This window comes from Perna viridis, chromosome 8 (genome assembly GCF_037379345.1).
Source record: "Perna viridis isolate PV_CMFRI_1.1 ecotype Kerala chromosome 8, ASM3737934v1, whole genome shotgun sequence".
Lineage (NCBI taxonomy): Eukaryota > Metazoa > Mollusca > Bivalvia > Mytilida > Mytilidae > Perna > Perna viridis.
In genome coordinates this window covers 42,693,457-42,706,646 of record NC_142452.1, presented here as the reverse complement: position 1 = coordinate 42,706,646, position 13,190 = coordinate 42,693,457, and the positions used below count along the sequence as shown (strand labels likewise).

Sequence of the window (13,190 nt, the reverse complement as noted above, 5' to 3'; positions counted from 1 at the left end):
CAACTCGTAAAAATCATTGGAACGTTTGTATTCAGCATTTTACATCAATTTTTATGTAAGCTTATAATTAACTTGGATTCAATTTATTCTGCATCAAATGGAAGCTTGAGAGGCTTTGGTGAAATTAAATATGATACAAACATATCACTGATTTCATTAGTTATGTCCCTTACGCTAGGTCTACCTCCTTAATTCAATCAATTCTTCACATTCTTCTTTGTTCTAAATTTGTAATTTGATTTATTAGCATTATCATTGTTTTCACTGTTATTTTGCAGTTTCCTGCGGCAGTGGTACAAATAGTTTTTTTTTAACTCACAGCAACTTATAGAAATAGATGGAGACATAATAGATATACATTGCTGGCAGTTCATACCTTTTTAAAACCTTTGGCTTCTCTAAAATGTTCAATGGTTTATCATTTTTTTTTATAAAAACACTATTAACAATATAATTTACAACAATATCTAAGTAGTGCTTGTACATATACATATTTTATAAATTCTTTCTAAAAATGATTTAAATTCATTTATTGACAAAATAAGTTGGGGCATTTCTAACCAATCAACATTACATTTACCATTTACTGTTATTGACCATTTCAAGTCAGAATTGATTTTAATATTAACAAGATTGTTTTCTTAATAATTTAAGACCTTTAAGAAGATCAATTTCATGCGTCATATATTTTATTAAATCATCATCAGAGCTATATTCTATGTCATCTGATTTGAAAACAACAGAAACTAATTCATGAAGTTGCTGAATATTAATATTATCTAAACTGAAACTACTAACTCTGAATAATATAAATAAAACAAGTTCAGTTTCTGCCATTGGAGAGTTATTTGATAAATAGGAATGGAATAATTTGTTTGGTGATTTTATGTTTTGTTTAGAAATAACATCTCCATTCTCTAAAATAAACTAAATTTCTTGAAATGAATGGCCTTGCCTATCAGGTTTATCAAAAAGTCTCTATTACATTGTGTCGGGTCAAAATTTTCATTATTTGGCAGTAATGTTTTCATTCATTAGTAAACCATTCATTTCAAGTGTCATATTTGCTGTCATTTGTTGCTGTAAGCATACCACTTTTACATATTTTTTTTTTATTGGGACAGTTAGACTAATGTATTGGGGGATGCAACAAAAAAGTAATATGTTCTCCAGATCTGGGTATGTCTTTATCTTTTGAGAAAACAGATTTTTCTTTCCACTGGCATGGTAAACTAAAAAAAAGACAAAATGTTGTTTTTAATGGAAAAAACATTGCTACATACAGTGTAAGATACCAAGATTTGCTGCAAATATAAGTAAACATGCATATTTTTAAAATTATAATTAATTCTTTAATTAAGTACTAATAATTCATGGCATAAATAAATGTCAGACAATGTGATATAGACAATACAATAATCGGTTATTGATCATCATTATTTACAATTATAAAATCAACATTTAAAATTTCAAGTAAAATTCTGTTATGACACATCCTATTGCCATGTTTTTTTGTATTGTACATCAAACATTTTTCATTGGCCCTTTCTTCTGTGTAAGAATCTTGTGGGCTAGTAGTGTCCGCACTAAACCAATAACTTTTCCATTCAAAAATAGTTTTTTTTTGTACTTCAATTTATGCTTTATTCCTTTTCAAACTAAAAGATGAGGATTTTTTAAATTTTTTTGTTTAAAGTTTGTAACATTTTCTGAATGTGTATGTGAAATTATGCTTATGTCAAAATTTGTTCCTGATGTTGTTTCAAATTTTTGTTTTTGAGGGTTTTTGTTCTGATTTATTTGTATGTATTTCATGTACTTTTTTCTTTTCTTTTTCTTTTTTTCTGTTTCTAAGTGTTGGACATAAGCATAAAATTTAATTGCTAATTTCAATAAGTCTTTTTGATGTGTATTTATAGATGTTTCATCCAGCAATTTCATTGTACATGTGACCAAATAGAGAAAAAATGGTATTAATTTTTCTGAAATAACTAATTGGTGGGTAGGTGCTCCACTTTTCAATTTTCCATTGATTTTAACCCTACCCATTTCATTCATTAATGCTAATATGTTTGTTTTGTTCAATAACACTTTTTCTCATGGCGACCAAAATGTTCTGAAAGGTACAATTTATTTTTTGACGTATGTACTATTTCTTTTCTAGTATTAAGCACAACCAAAATAATATTTGTAATGGTTTTGTTCTTGTTGTGTAAGTGTTGAAAATTGTAGTATGTATACATTTTCTATATTGATTTCTGATATTTTTACTGATGGTTTCTGTTTGATAGGCCATTTATTAACGTTCCAAAAGTGTGCACTAATTGATTAAACCAAGAAATAACAATCTCTGCTGTTGATAGGAAGGTTGTCAATTTCTATCAGGGGAATTTTGTTGGTACTGATTGGTGGTATTTTTCATGAAGTCTGATATTTGTTTGTAAATTTCTTTTCTATGTATGCATATATATTGTTTGACTTTCATTTTTAGGCATTTTATTAGCTTCTGACATGATAGCATACATACGTTCTTTCTGAAATATAATAAAATTATTTACATCTGATTTAAGGGGTCCTGAATTAATGTTGGACAAAACATTTGAAACCTCATAATTCTAGTGATCCTTTCAAAAGTCAAAAAGATACAAAGTTTTCAAAGCAGACATGAGAAAATGTTCTATCCCATGTTTAATATGTTGAGCAAGGTCTTTACTTTATTTGTCTTCATCAATAATTTCCTTTAGACGACTACCATTATTTGTATTTGTATTTACTTTGGTCCATATTCATATCAGAAAGGTTTCATTAGAATTATTGAATACAATTTTGATTTTGTGTTTTGGGATTTTTGGCGTGTCATGCGCTTATGGCGCAGCTTTTTATTTTACTGACAAACTTGTCTGCACGTTTTCTTGAAAATGAATAGAGGATTAAAATGAAATTTTGTAAGAATGTTGGCCTTACCCTATAGATGTACATTGCACTAAAACAAGTTTGAAAGGAGGGGCACTTCAGCGGTAAAGGTGCACTGGTCATAATACAGGACAGTGCGACATCAGAATTTAAGGTCCAAAACTGGGGGCCATAAACATGCATTTACAAGGTTGCACTGTATTTTTATGATGAATTACACACCACTAGCTGGAACACCCAGTTTCCATAGTGCTTGGGTGAACTGGTTAGTGACCTATACGCATATGCACTAAACGCACATCATACAGTTATGTTACGATGCTAGCTAGCATACTGCACTGAATGTTTAAGAGTCAGAGGGTACATATACCACATGCATACTAAGGAGTATAGAAGTTAGTTATTTATGCAAATAGAGTGTTAGAAAGTACAAGTATTTATCTATGTCCCATATTTATTTCATATGGCATAATAAAACACATATTGACCCAGGTCAGTATTCATTGTGAATGTTAGTGTGATGAAATGTGTTAGGTTTTAGCTTTGGTAGTGAAATAGAATTAATGTATGATTTTCATAGTTCTATTACAATTTATATAATTCGTAGATATTCAGTATTATCTTTATTTACTACTAGGTAAATCATTTATGTATCGTATGGGGCAGCTCTTTAGCTAAAAGGATGAATTGTCCAATGATTGTTATTAGAGCTTTACTTATTTTATCTTTGAAATTATGATTAATATTGGATGTCAGTCAAATTTAAAATGTCTCTTTGATTAATTTTTATTATTATTATTTAAAGCTGCATTAGCTGTCATTTTCGTAAATTTTTGTTTCTTTTGAAATATACCTTAACTTCGAATTATTTCTACTAAATAGTACTTTTCTTGTAAAATTTCGTTTGATATCCACAAATAAAATGCGTTAAATACATGAAGTAGGTGTCAATATATTTATTGTCTTGCAAGACAAAAAATCGACCTAGGTAAGTTCGTTTGCATGTGACTTCTGGTGACCTTAACCCGCGCATGTGCTGTAAGGGTCGCTTCTTTAATAACAGATCTGAATGCAAAGCGAAAGTGGTTATTCGACGGCAAGGAAGACCGACGGGCGCAAGCCTTAAAGAAAAAAGTTCGAATATAACGCAAGGATCCTTTTGAAATTTACGTATTGTGATATAATGCGTCTCAAATACGGTCATTATTTATTTGAAAACTAATCAAGAAATAGATGAAAAGAAAACAAGACACGTGCTTACCTGTGTATCCATTATTGTTTTGTTTTGTTTTGTTTTGTTTTTTTGTTTTTGTTTTTGTTTTTGTTTTTTGCCAAAGCTAAAGTTTTTTTAACCCTGGTGAATGTCCTGTCGGCAATCTTCGGAAGTAATTGCGAAAAATAATTAGTTCAGACCTATCGATATTCTCCGACTAAAAAAACGTTGTTTTCACAGTATTCTGTAGGTATCGACATCAATTGCTTCAATTGCATTACTACAAACTTACTTCATTGAATCAGCAAAATTCAGTAGAATCAAAACTGAACAAAATTGGCAGCTAATGCAGCTTTAAATAATGGCATCTTGATAAATGTATATTTTGTAAAATTATGATCTTGTTATATATTTATATTTTTTTTACATTGTATTTAAATTGTTATGTATAATAAATAAATACCGAAAATGAATTTTCTTTTTCATTTTTTAATTTATAATTTTTTTTTAATTTTGTTGTGATTCCCATAAAAAAGCTGGAATTTAAAAATGCAATTCTTGTGAAATTTATTATGTAAGATTTCAAATTTAATAAGAATCTCAGAAGCAAAAAATAAACCATAGTGCCTAACTACTAATTACAAACTGCACGGTTTAAGAGTAGTGGCAATTATCGTTAAGATTACTTACATAGCTGCCACACTGGAGTAGAGTTGTAACAAGTAAAATCTTGAAAGTATATTGGTTAACACTCATTTTCTGATATTTGACATCCTCTGTAAAAGACAAATTATATATTTCAAAAATACCTACTTTTCTATGACATTCATCTATATGTATAGGTCATGACACTTGAAAATTCTTTTTTAATTGTGATGCCATAAAATCTCAAGACTTTGATTGAAGTTTCCTTGGAAGTCAATAAAATTTTCAAACCTAATTACTTCTAATGTGGTTATTGATGATCACTGATGATGGTGACATGGAATATATATATATATATATATATATAGAGAGAGAGAGAGAGAGAGAGAGAGAGAGAGAGAGAGACAGAGAAAGTACTTTCATTACCCACTTGAATGGGCCCGTGAAGGCATGATATATTACATATATTAAACATATAACATCAAATTACACTGAATTTATAAACATAACAGAGAACTGCAACCAATTTTTATTCATTTATTAAAATAACACAAATGAACATTGCCATTTTGAATTGCGAACGGCATCAAGGATCAAATTGTTATATTCTTGTGTCCGGTGCAGAATTTTTTTGGATGGTCCAAACGCTGTGGACACCAAGGAACGGTGCTTTGTATAACAAATCGGACCTTTGTCCACTTCAAACTGATTATAATTATATATGAGTTGGTTGGATGACCACCTCTATCTAATTTCTAGTTATGGACTTCAAGATCTGAAATGCCACCCCTGTGACATGATTAGTTAGCTATCAGGTAAACAGTCTGCAAAGGGCACCAAGGGACGCTATGACAACTCCCAGTTATAATAACTTATATATAATACATTTAACTTAAAGTTCATAAACGCAATTGAAAATGAAGAACCCCCTTAGAATTAAGGTCACGTTTACTTACTATGTACGCCATTTGAGCAGCTTTGACATGGCTTAACTGTAAATGGTAAATGAAAAGATCGAAACACTGAATAAATTTAATTTCATACACGTCATGTATTCAAATCAACCTGTAACATATTGTGAAAATCATGAAAAGCGTGCATGAATATATAGACATAACCCACCTACAAATGTACAGCCAACACGTGCCATTGTGTATAATTTAAGCACATGGCAAATTTAAATATTCGGAAACCGGATGAAACAGCATTACTTGAGCTCATTACGTTGTATATTTTCGGATTATTTCGTTGAACTCCGAGTGTATCCGAACGGAGAAAAATCTCAAAATTCTTTCCCTGTTTCCTTCCCCCTTCTTTGTGATACCCGTGGTTGTCCGAGTTTTGCATTGCTTAGCGAGCATATATGATACTAAAATACATTTCACTAACCCACTGTGGTAGATCCAGGAAATTTGAATCTCTGACAGTGGTACATGTTTGTGTAACGGGAGTCTTCTGCATGTGCAAGTTTCTTAGTGAAAATGACGAGTTAGTACTTAAAACAATCTAACTGTTTAAGTAGTGTGGTCTTCTTTTAATAAATATTAGTGTTTGAATGTTCGCTGAATAATTTGCTTTTCTAGATTTACTTGTCAATAACTACTACCTATGACCAACCCTCATACAGTACACCCTGCGCGAATTGTTCGTGCACTGAGCTCTGCCATTAAACACTGTAAATATACACTACAGGTGGAAACACACAGTTTATTTGACAAAGTACAAAGTCATGTAAAACAATGGTGCATAACGCTTATAAATGCATAACGCCAAATATGAGTAAATTAAACGGTTTAGCTTTAACTAGTTAACTGGAGGTGACTGGCTTTAACTTAAATACATTGTTCACGGGAAAGCATGCAATTTAAAATCCTACTTGTTGACCAACCTTAATTACTAACTTACATTTCAACACGGCTCGACGGTCGACAGAAAACCAATAAGTATAAATGTTTTAGTGTATAAAGAAGCCTAAATATCCAAAATCGTTCCCTAAATCGGCAAGCCAAAAAATTCCAAAAGTATTCTCCAGAATCTTACATTCTTTTGAGAAAAACGGCAAAACCGTAAATAGATCAGAAACAAAGAACGTACCGACTGTAACAGTCTTAAAGTAGAGAAACGGTGTGATACACACCTGAACTGGCTATCTGTAGAAGAAACCGCGCCGAGCACTCGCTTAAATACTCAGTTCAAAGTGAATCAACCAATCACAGCAAGGATTTCAACTCAAATGTTATGAACTCGATCTGAGTGGAACTCATTTTGAAATAAACTAAACTTATGTAAAATACTGAGACTCGAACATAAAACGTAAACACCGAGACAAGCTCAAAATAAAAGTTACGACTATTTACATCGGTAATTATGTCACATGACCAAAGCCAAATCACGTGAACAGTTTGATAAGTAAACAATAATACATTAAAATATCAACTAGCTGCAGTCATCTCCGTTACGTGTGTGAGTAATACAAAGATTTGCCCTACACTGACTTAGTATAATGTAATTTTCAAACTTGATACATTTGTATATGGCGATTGGGGTAGGAACTGGAAATTTGTGTTGAGTTAGAATTTCATTCTTGCAGGCGCAAACATATTTTTATAGCACGACAGCAGTAGCCAGAAAAAAACAGTGGCTGCTCGTCCACGCAATCGAGGACGGGGAGCTTCTTCAGGCCAATCGTCCACACATCCGGTTCGAGTCAATAACCCACGGAATCGTGACGGAAACGCTCTACTTACGTTAGTACGTGTATGTGGAGTTTTATAAAAATACAAATATATATTAAATGATAAAAATACAATAAAAGTTATTAAAGTGTATCTAATGTAACAAATATCGTTTAAAAAACATTCAGAATTAAGAAAAAAAAATACACATTTAACAATTTTGAACAAAAACAACAGGAATTCCATGTGTCAGCACTGAAAAACTTTTTAGCACAATTATATATACAAGATTTTATTACAAATTTTTTAAACATCTGGTAAAGATGCGCATGATGCATCGACTTTTACACCACACATCATATGTGTTAACTTCTGTGACTCGTTCTGTATCTGACCAAATTAAAATCCGTCCATTTTGAAGCATGGTGGCTTGCTTTCACTATCAAACATGCAGCCTAACTAATATATAGCACAAATAGAAAATTGTCCAGTTTATCAAATTTGATCGCAGAGGTAGGCGAACCCATTAATAGTTGTACATTTGCGGTTAAGTTCAACAATGTTTCCACAATGAATAAAAAAAAATTGAAATTCACATTGTTTCAGTAAAAAGGGAAATATTGAATCATATTTTTTCATCCATAGCTGATAAAAAAAATGCTAAAATTTTGATTAATACAATTTTTTCATTAATGTCAGCTCCCAGTAAAAAAAAATGGTGCCTAAGCCAGCATTCAGATTCTAACAAGATTATATAGTGTAACAAACATACTGCTGCCTTTGCCTTTAAGTGTCAAAAATAGGTCATATAGTGTACATATATATACATGTATATGCTTAGGCACCGACCATTATTTTACTGGGGCTGACATTCCTTTGGTAAAAAATATATTCTTCCAAATTTGAGCAACTGAAAAAATTGAAAAAAATCAGTATTTTTTTTGCATACTTTAATTCATTTTTCTCAATGAAAGAATTAACTTACTTACTAAAAAGCAGCTCATACTTAAATTAATAATAAACTTTATAAAAGAATAAATTAATTTGAGATAAATACAGTAATCTGATTGGTTAAAATAATTTTGTTATATCTCAATGGATAAAAAAAATATTGACATGCCCCGATTTAGTTAAATTCAGCCCTACTTTTCTCATGCTTAAAGATAAAAATGTGTTTTAAAATTAATTTATAAGAATTGGCTATGATAAAAATTTTGTCTATTGAAAAACAACATAAATTTTCCATGTGCATATTTTGTTTATTGCACTTCGCCCAAGAAACAATATGCACATGGAAAATTTTTATCATTGTCCATTCTTAACTGTTGGGAAACAGAACAAATGTATAAATATTTCTGTAAAAGTTAAACCACTGTCACATCATGCTCATGAAAATATTCATATGTGTGATTATCCAATGCGTGGTAATACGTTGCTTTGTAATTCTTTATAATACATGGCATAACCATTTAATGTAAATATGTTTGAGCTAATAAATATTGTCTATTGTCTATACAATATTGTAACTATCCACACGTACCCCTAGTCCAGATGATTTGAAGTTCCCTGTTCAAAGGTCAATTGTAACTTCTGAGAAATTGGTGATAATTACACGTGGATGCTAAAATTAAGTAGATTTTTCTAGAGTTACATGTAGATAGTAAAGCTCTGTCATTGTAGTGTGCCTATGATAGGGTCTTTAGGAATAGTCCTTTTTGGGTTTTTGATCTTCAGGAAGGCCTGTTTGAAAGGCTTAGGTCTAAACTCATTTGAAAGTTGATCACTTACTAATCTACATGTTTATAACTGATTATAAGAGAATTGTCTCCTTGACTAAATCTAAATCCATAGTTTTCTCTGTATATTGCAGAAAAATGGCATCATTCATGGATAATACAGAAATAGAAATGAGTGAAAACATCACAGCAGATGACACAATTTATGGAATAAAAAATCTGTGTGACATTAAAGTATCAAGAGAAAAAAACACAACACCCATAGACATAAACAAACCAAACACAGGTGAGGCAGAGGTGAAGACAAGATTCCCCAGACAACTGACACTTAAACAACAGTTTACAGTAGATCAAGGTTGGTGTTGGGGTTGTTGTACCCTGCCTAATGGACTCCTGGTGTTGACTGATGTGGACAATGGTGTAGCAAACATACTACACAGTAATGGTCAACCAAAATCATCAGTCAGATTTAGTGGAGGAGACGGAGCAGTATGTGATGTAACAGTCATTAATGAGAACCATGTTGCTGTTTCTAATCCTCGCCAGGAAATCATCTCTATCATAGATGTTGACAGAAGTAAAGTCATTAAAACACTTGAGATAAAAAGTGATGTCAGTGGAATTACACATAGTGGTGGACATTTATACTTCTGTGTACCTGAGGTAGGAATCCAAAAAATTAATATGGAAACAGGAAAAATAGACAAACTACATGATGACCAGACTGTTGGTGGTGATTCATATATAGACACAGATGGCAATAGAATATGTTATACCTGTCCTGACTACTACACAGTTACTGTCCTAGATTCTGAACTCAGAGTTATCTTCACATTCTGTGATTACAGTACGATGCCACGGCCTTATGGCATGTCAATGGATGAACAGCACAATATTTTTGTGTGTGATATTAACCAAGATAATTTATTACTTATATCAAGGGATGGAGATAACCATGAAGTATTGGTCAGTGAAGATGGTGGGTTGAATAGTCCTGTGTGTGTACATTATGATAAAGTGACCCATCATCTTACTGTTGTTGATGACAATGTGGTTAGAATATTTATTGTATACTGACTTCTGATGGAGAAATAACACTGAGAGAAAAAAAATTCAGATTTAAAGGTAAATGAAATATGTTTAATTTATAACGATTAAATTTATCAGAAATCTTTTAATAATAACAATATCAGAAATTTCTACTTTTTTCTTGTAAGAAGTTTGTTCACATACATATTATGATTAACTTGATTAAAAATATTTGAAAAAAAAAACAGAATTTTTTTCTATTTATTTATTTTGTATATTAAATGAGTGTTTTTTTGGTTTTTTTTTAAAAATCACTACATGTATATACATGTATTTCTTTATTAATAAGTGTTCAAGTTTTCATCAGGATTGTCAAATACATGTATCAAGATGTGTCATCACTCAGTGAAAATATTTTTATATGTTTTTGTATGTAGTTGTATTTATCATTTTCATGTTTGTAAGTCAATTTACATGTAGTTCATGCTCAAATGATGTAAACAAATATTTATTAGTAATTTGACAATGAATATATACATGTATATCAAGAAGGACCAGGCTCAGTGGAAGTCGATTTTAAACACTTGGTGAATTTGAATTTTTCTATATGGATGAAGCAAACATGATTCGTAATGATCAATATGGATATTAAGATGATTAATGACAAACCTTCTATTTAATTTCCTTCAAAGATGTGAAACATTTCAACAAAGCCTGTGGAATATGAATTCATCATAAAGACCCAGTCAATATGGACATTTTTAATATTGGATATATTTCAAGAGACTTTGCCAATTCGTGGAGTCTTCTATTATGTGCTCCGCTAGACTACACTTGTATTTGGGTTTTTTTTTTTAAGATGGACAATGTCTAGTGAGATTTCTTTTACATGTATGTTGAACTTGCATGTAGCTGTCAAAGATTTTTCATATGTACCTGTATTATACATGTTGAAGTGTGAAATTAAGGAGGTAGACCTAGGGTTAGGAACATAACTCATGAAATCAGTGATATGTTTGTATCACATTCAATTTCATTTAAGTCTTTCAAGCTTTCATTTGTAACAGAATGAAATCAGTCCAAGTAATTTGGATGCTTACATGAGATTGATGTAAAATGCTGAATACAAACGTTCCATTGATTTGTTAGAGGTGTGTCCCTTACCCTAGGTCTACCTCGAGCTCCTTAATAACACTTATAAAATAGTGTTCATTTGTAAATATTAGGAATCACCATATCCCTCAGCGTGTCTGTTTGTTTATCAGTCCACATATCTTGTTTTATATTTTTACACAACACCACTTGAAAAGTGGTAGATACATGTACAAGTACATGGATTTAGTGATCATGGTGTTTGTTTGTCCTTCCTTACTTACTCTTCAACTCCCCAGAAACCCCTGAATGGAATTTGATTGAACCTTCACAGATTCTTTATTACATGACCCCATTGTACACCTTCTATTTTGTTTTTCCAAACTGAATGACTTTTGGGGTTACCTAATGCAAAATTTGTCGGGCAAGGTGGTGGTGGGGGGGGGGGGGCTTTACATTGTAGTTTAACAATCCACACTCTGAAACAGCTGAATGGAATATGATGTTACTTTCGCAGATTATTTATTACATGATGAAAAGGGGGGATATCACAAAGTGAGGTTTGCTCAGTATTTTTTCTAGTACATATATATTTAACTTCATTTAAAAGCATTGGTATTCTCTTAATAAGCTTGCTTAAAGTATTTCTCTCTCTCAGAATTATGTAATGTACATGTATCATTGTGTCAGTCTCTGTATGAATCAGGCAGTGTTTGCAATATGGTTTGAAAAAAAAAACACTGTTTTGCAAACTTGTGTAATTTGATTATTTGCACTGTCCGAATTAAAGAAAAAAGTTGAGATTGTTAAAATCACATTGTAATGCACATAAAACGGACATTTCAAGGGTAGCTAATTCTGTTAAAAATTACATTTTTTTTTAACTTCCCTTAAAAAAATTTCTGAACAAATCTAGTGATGCAGACAGAGATCAAGTTATGGTCTTTTCATATAGAGAAAGTATCCTCTTGTGAAATTATGTTGTAAGATTAGTGGGGTTTTGATATGCATTTTGCCTGATTCTTACAAAAATTTACACTTAATTATTAAATTCAAAAAGAGATACAACAGTTTATTAATTAAATTTTTAAGTACATCGTATTACATAGTAGTTCTAAGGGAGATAATCCATTTTACTTCCAAATCAATGCTATCCATTATTCATCAATAGCAGGATTTTGTTTATGGGAACAAACTAAATTTTGAATCACCAAGATTTTTTTTTCATTTTAGGATTTATGTTTGTTTTTGTGTTTTGTTTTTGTTGTAGACTTATTACAATATCTTAACATTTATAACTTAATTTTTTTGTAAATAATTTTAGTGCAAAAGAAGTTGAATTTTAAAAGTAAGTCAATACATGTATGACAATAACTTAACAAATTGTCAATTTTGATGATGTATCAATTAAATTTTTATTTCAATACAAAATTACAGAGAAACATTATAAATCAAGCCATTGTACTGCTCAATAATTAGCCTGATTTTAAGAGAAGAGTTATTTCTCTTGAATTTTCCAAGTATCCAGAAATTAACTTCTAATTCAAGAAAATATATTAGTTTTTTTGTCTAATTTGTGTGTTAATATTATGTAAAAAAAATTTAAAATATATTTTACGAATCTCTCATATTGTTTGTCATAAGGGGCTAGTAGTAATGTCCTTGCAGTAAGTCAAGGGGTCACTATTTAAGAATTGGTTGTTTTTTAACATTCTCTGCTTCTCCCCAGATAGCAGAAAATATAAAGAAAGGGATACTTAGTTAATGGTTCAAGGTAAGGCAAAAAAGTGTGTATTTACTGTACCCCAACATACCCTATTTGTATGTCGCTGATCCTGAAATTTTATCAGGAAGATTATGGAAATGTTGTCCATGATCCGTAACCAT

The 13,190-nt window shown here is 31.0% G+C and overlaps 1 protein-coding gene and 1 long non-coding RNA gene across 17 annotated transcripts; one reads left to right on the top strand and one right to left on the bottom strand.

Moving 5' to 3' along the window:
* Positions 1-515: 515 nt before the first annotated feature.
* Positions 516-7,437, bottom strand: LOC148610607 (uncharacterized). Of its 10 annotated transcripts, none has more exons than XR_015924710.1 (4): positions 7,297-7,437; positions 5,728-5,763; positions 4,817-4,902; positions 516-1,232 (listed from the first exon to the last, which is right to left on the bottom strand). It is a non-coding gene; the product is annotated as an uncharacterized LOC148610607 (long non-coding RNA). The 10 variants fall into 10 exon arrangements; XR_015924713.1 differs by having other exon boundaries at positions 5,728-5,836; positions 7,297-7,429; XR_015924711.1 differs by lacking the exon at positions 7,297-7,437 and adding an exon at positions 6,909-7,060.
* LOC148610606 (uncharacterized) lies at positions 6,090-12,931 on the top strand. Of its 7 annotated transcripts, none has more exons than XM_088595794.1 (2): positions 6,090-6,259; positions 9,317-12,931. In XM_088595794.1, the coding sequence occupies exons 1-2, from the start codon at positions 6,135-6,137 to the stop codon at positions 10,257-10,259; spliced, it is 1,068 nt and encodes a 355-aa protein (XP_088451920.1). In that variant the 5' UTR covers positions 6,090-6,134; the 3' UTR covers positions 10,260-12,931. The 7 variants fall into 7 exon arrangements, with proteins under 7 accessions (XP_088451920.1, XP_088451921.1, XP_088451922.1 ...); XM_088595795.1 differs by lacking the exon at positions 6,090-6,259 and adding an exon at positions 7,144-7,234; XM_088595796.1 differs by lacking the exon at positions 6,090-6,259 and adding an exon at positions 7,173-7,276.
* The last annotated feature ends 259 nt before the right edge of the window (positions 12,932-13,190 follow it).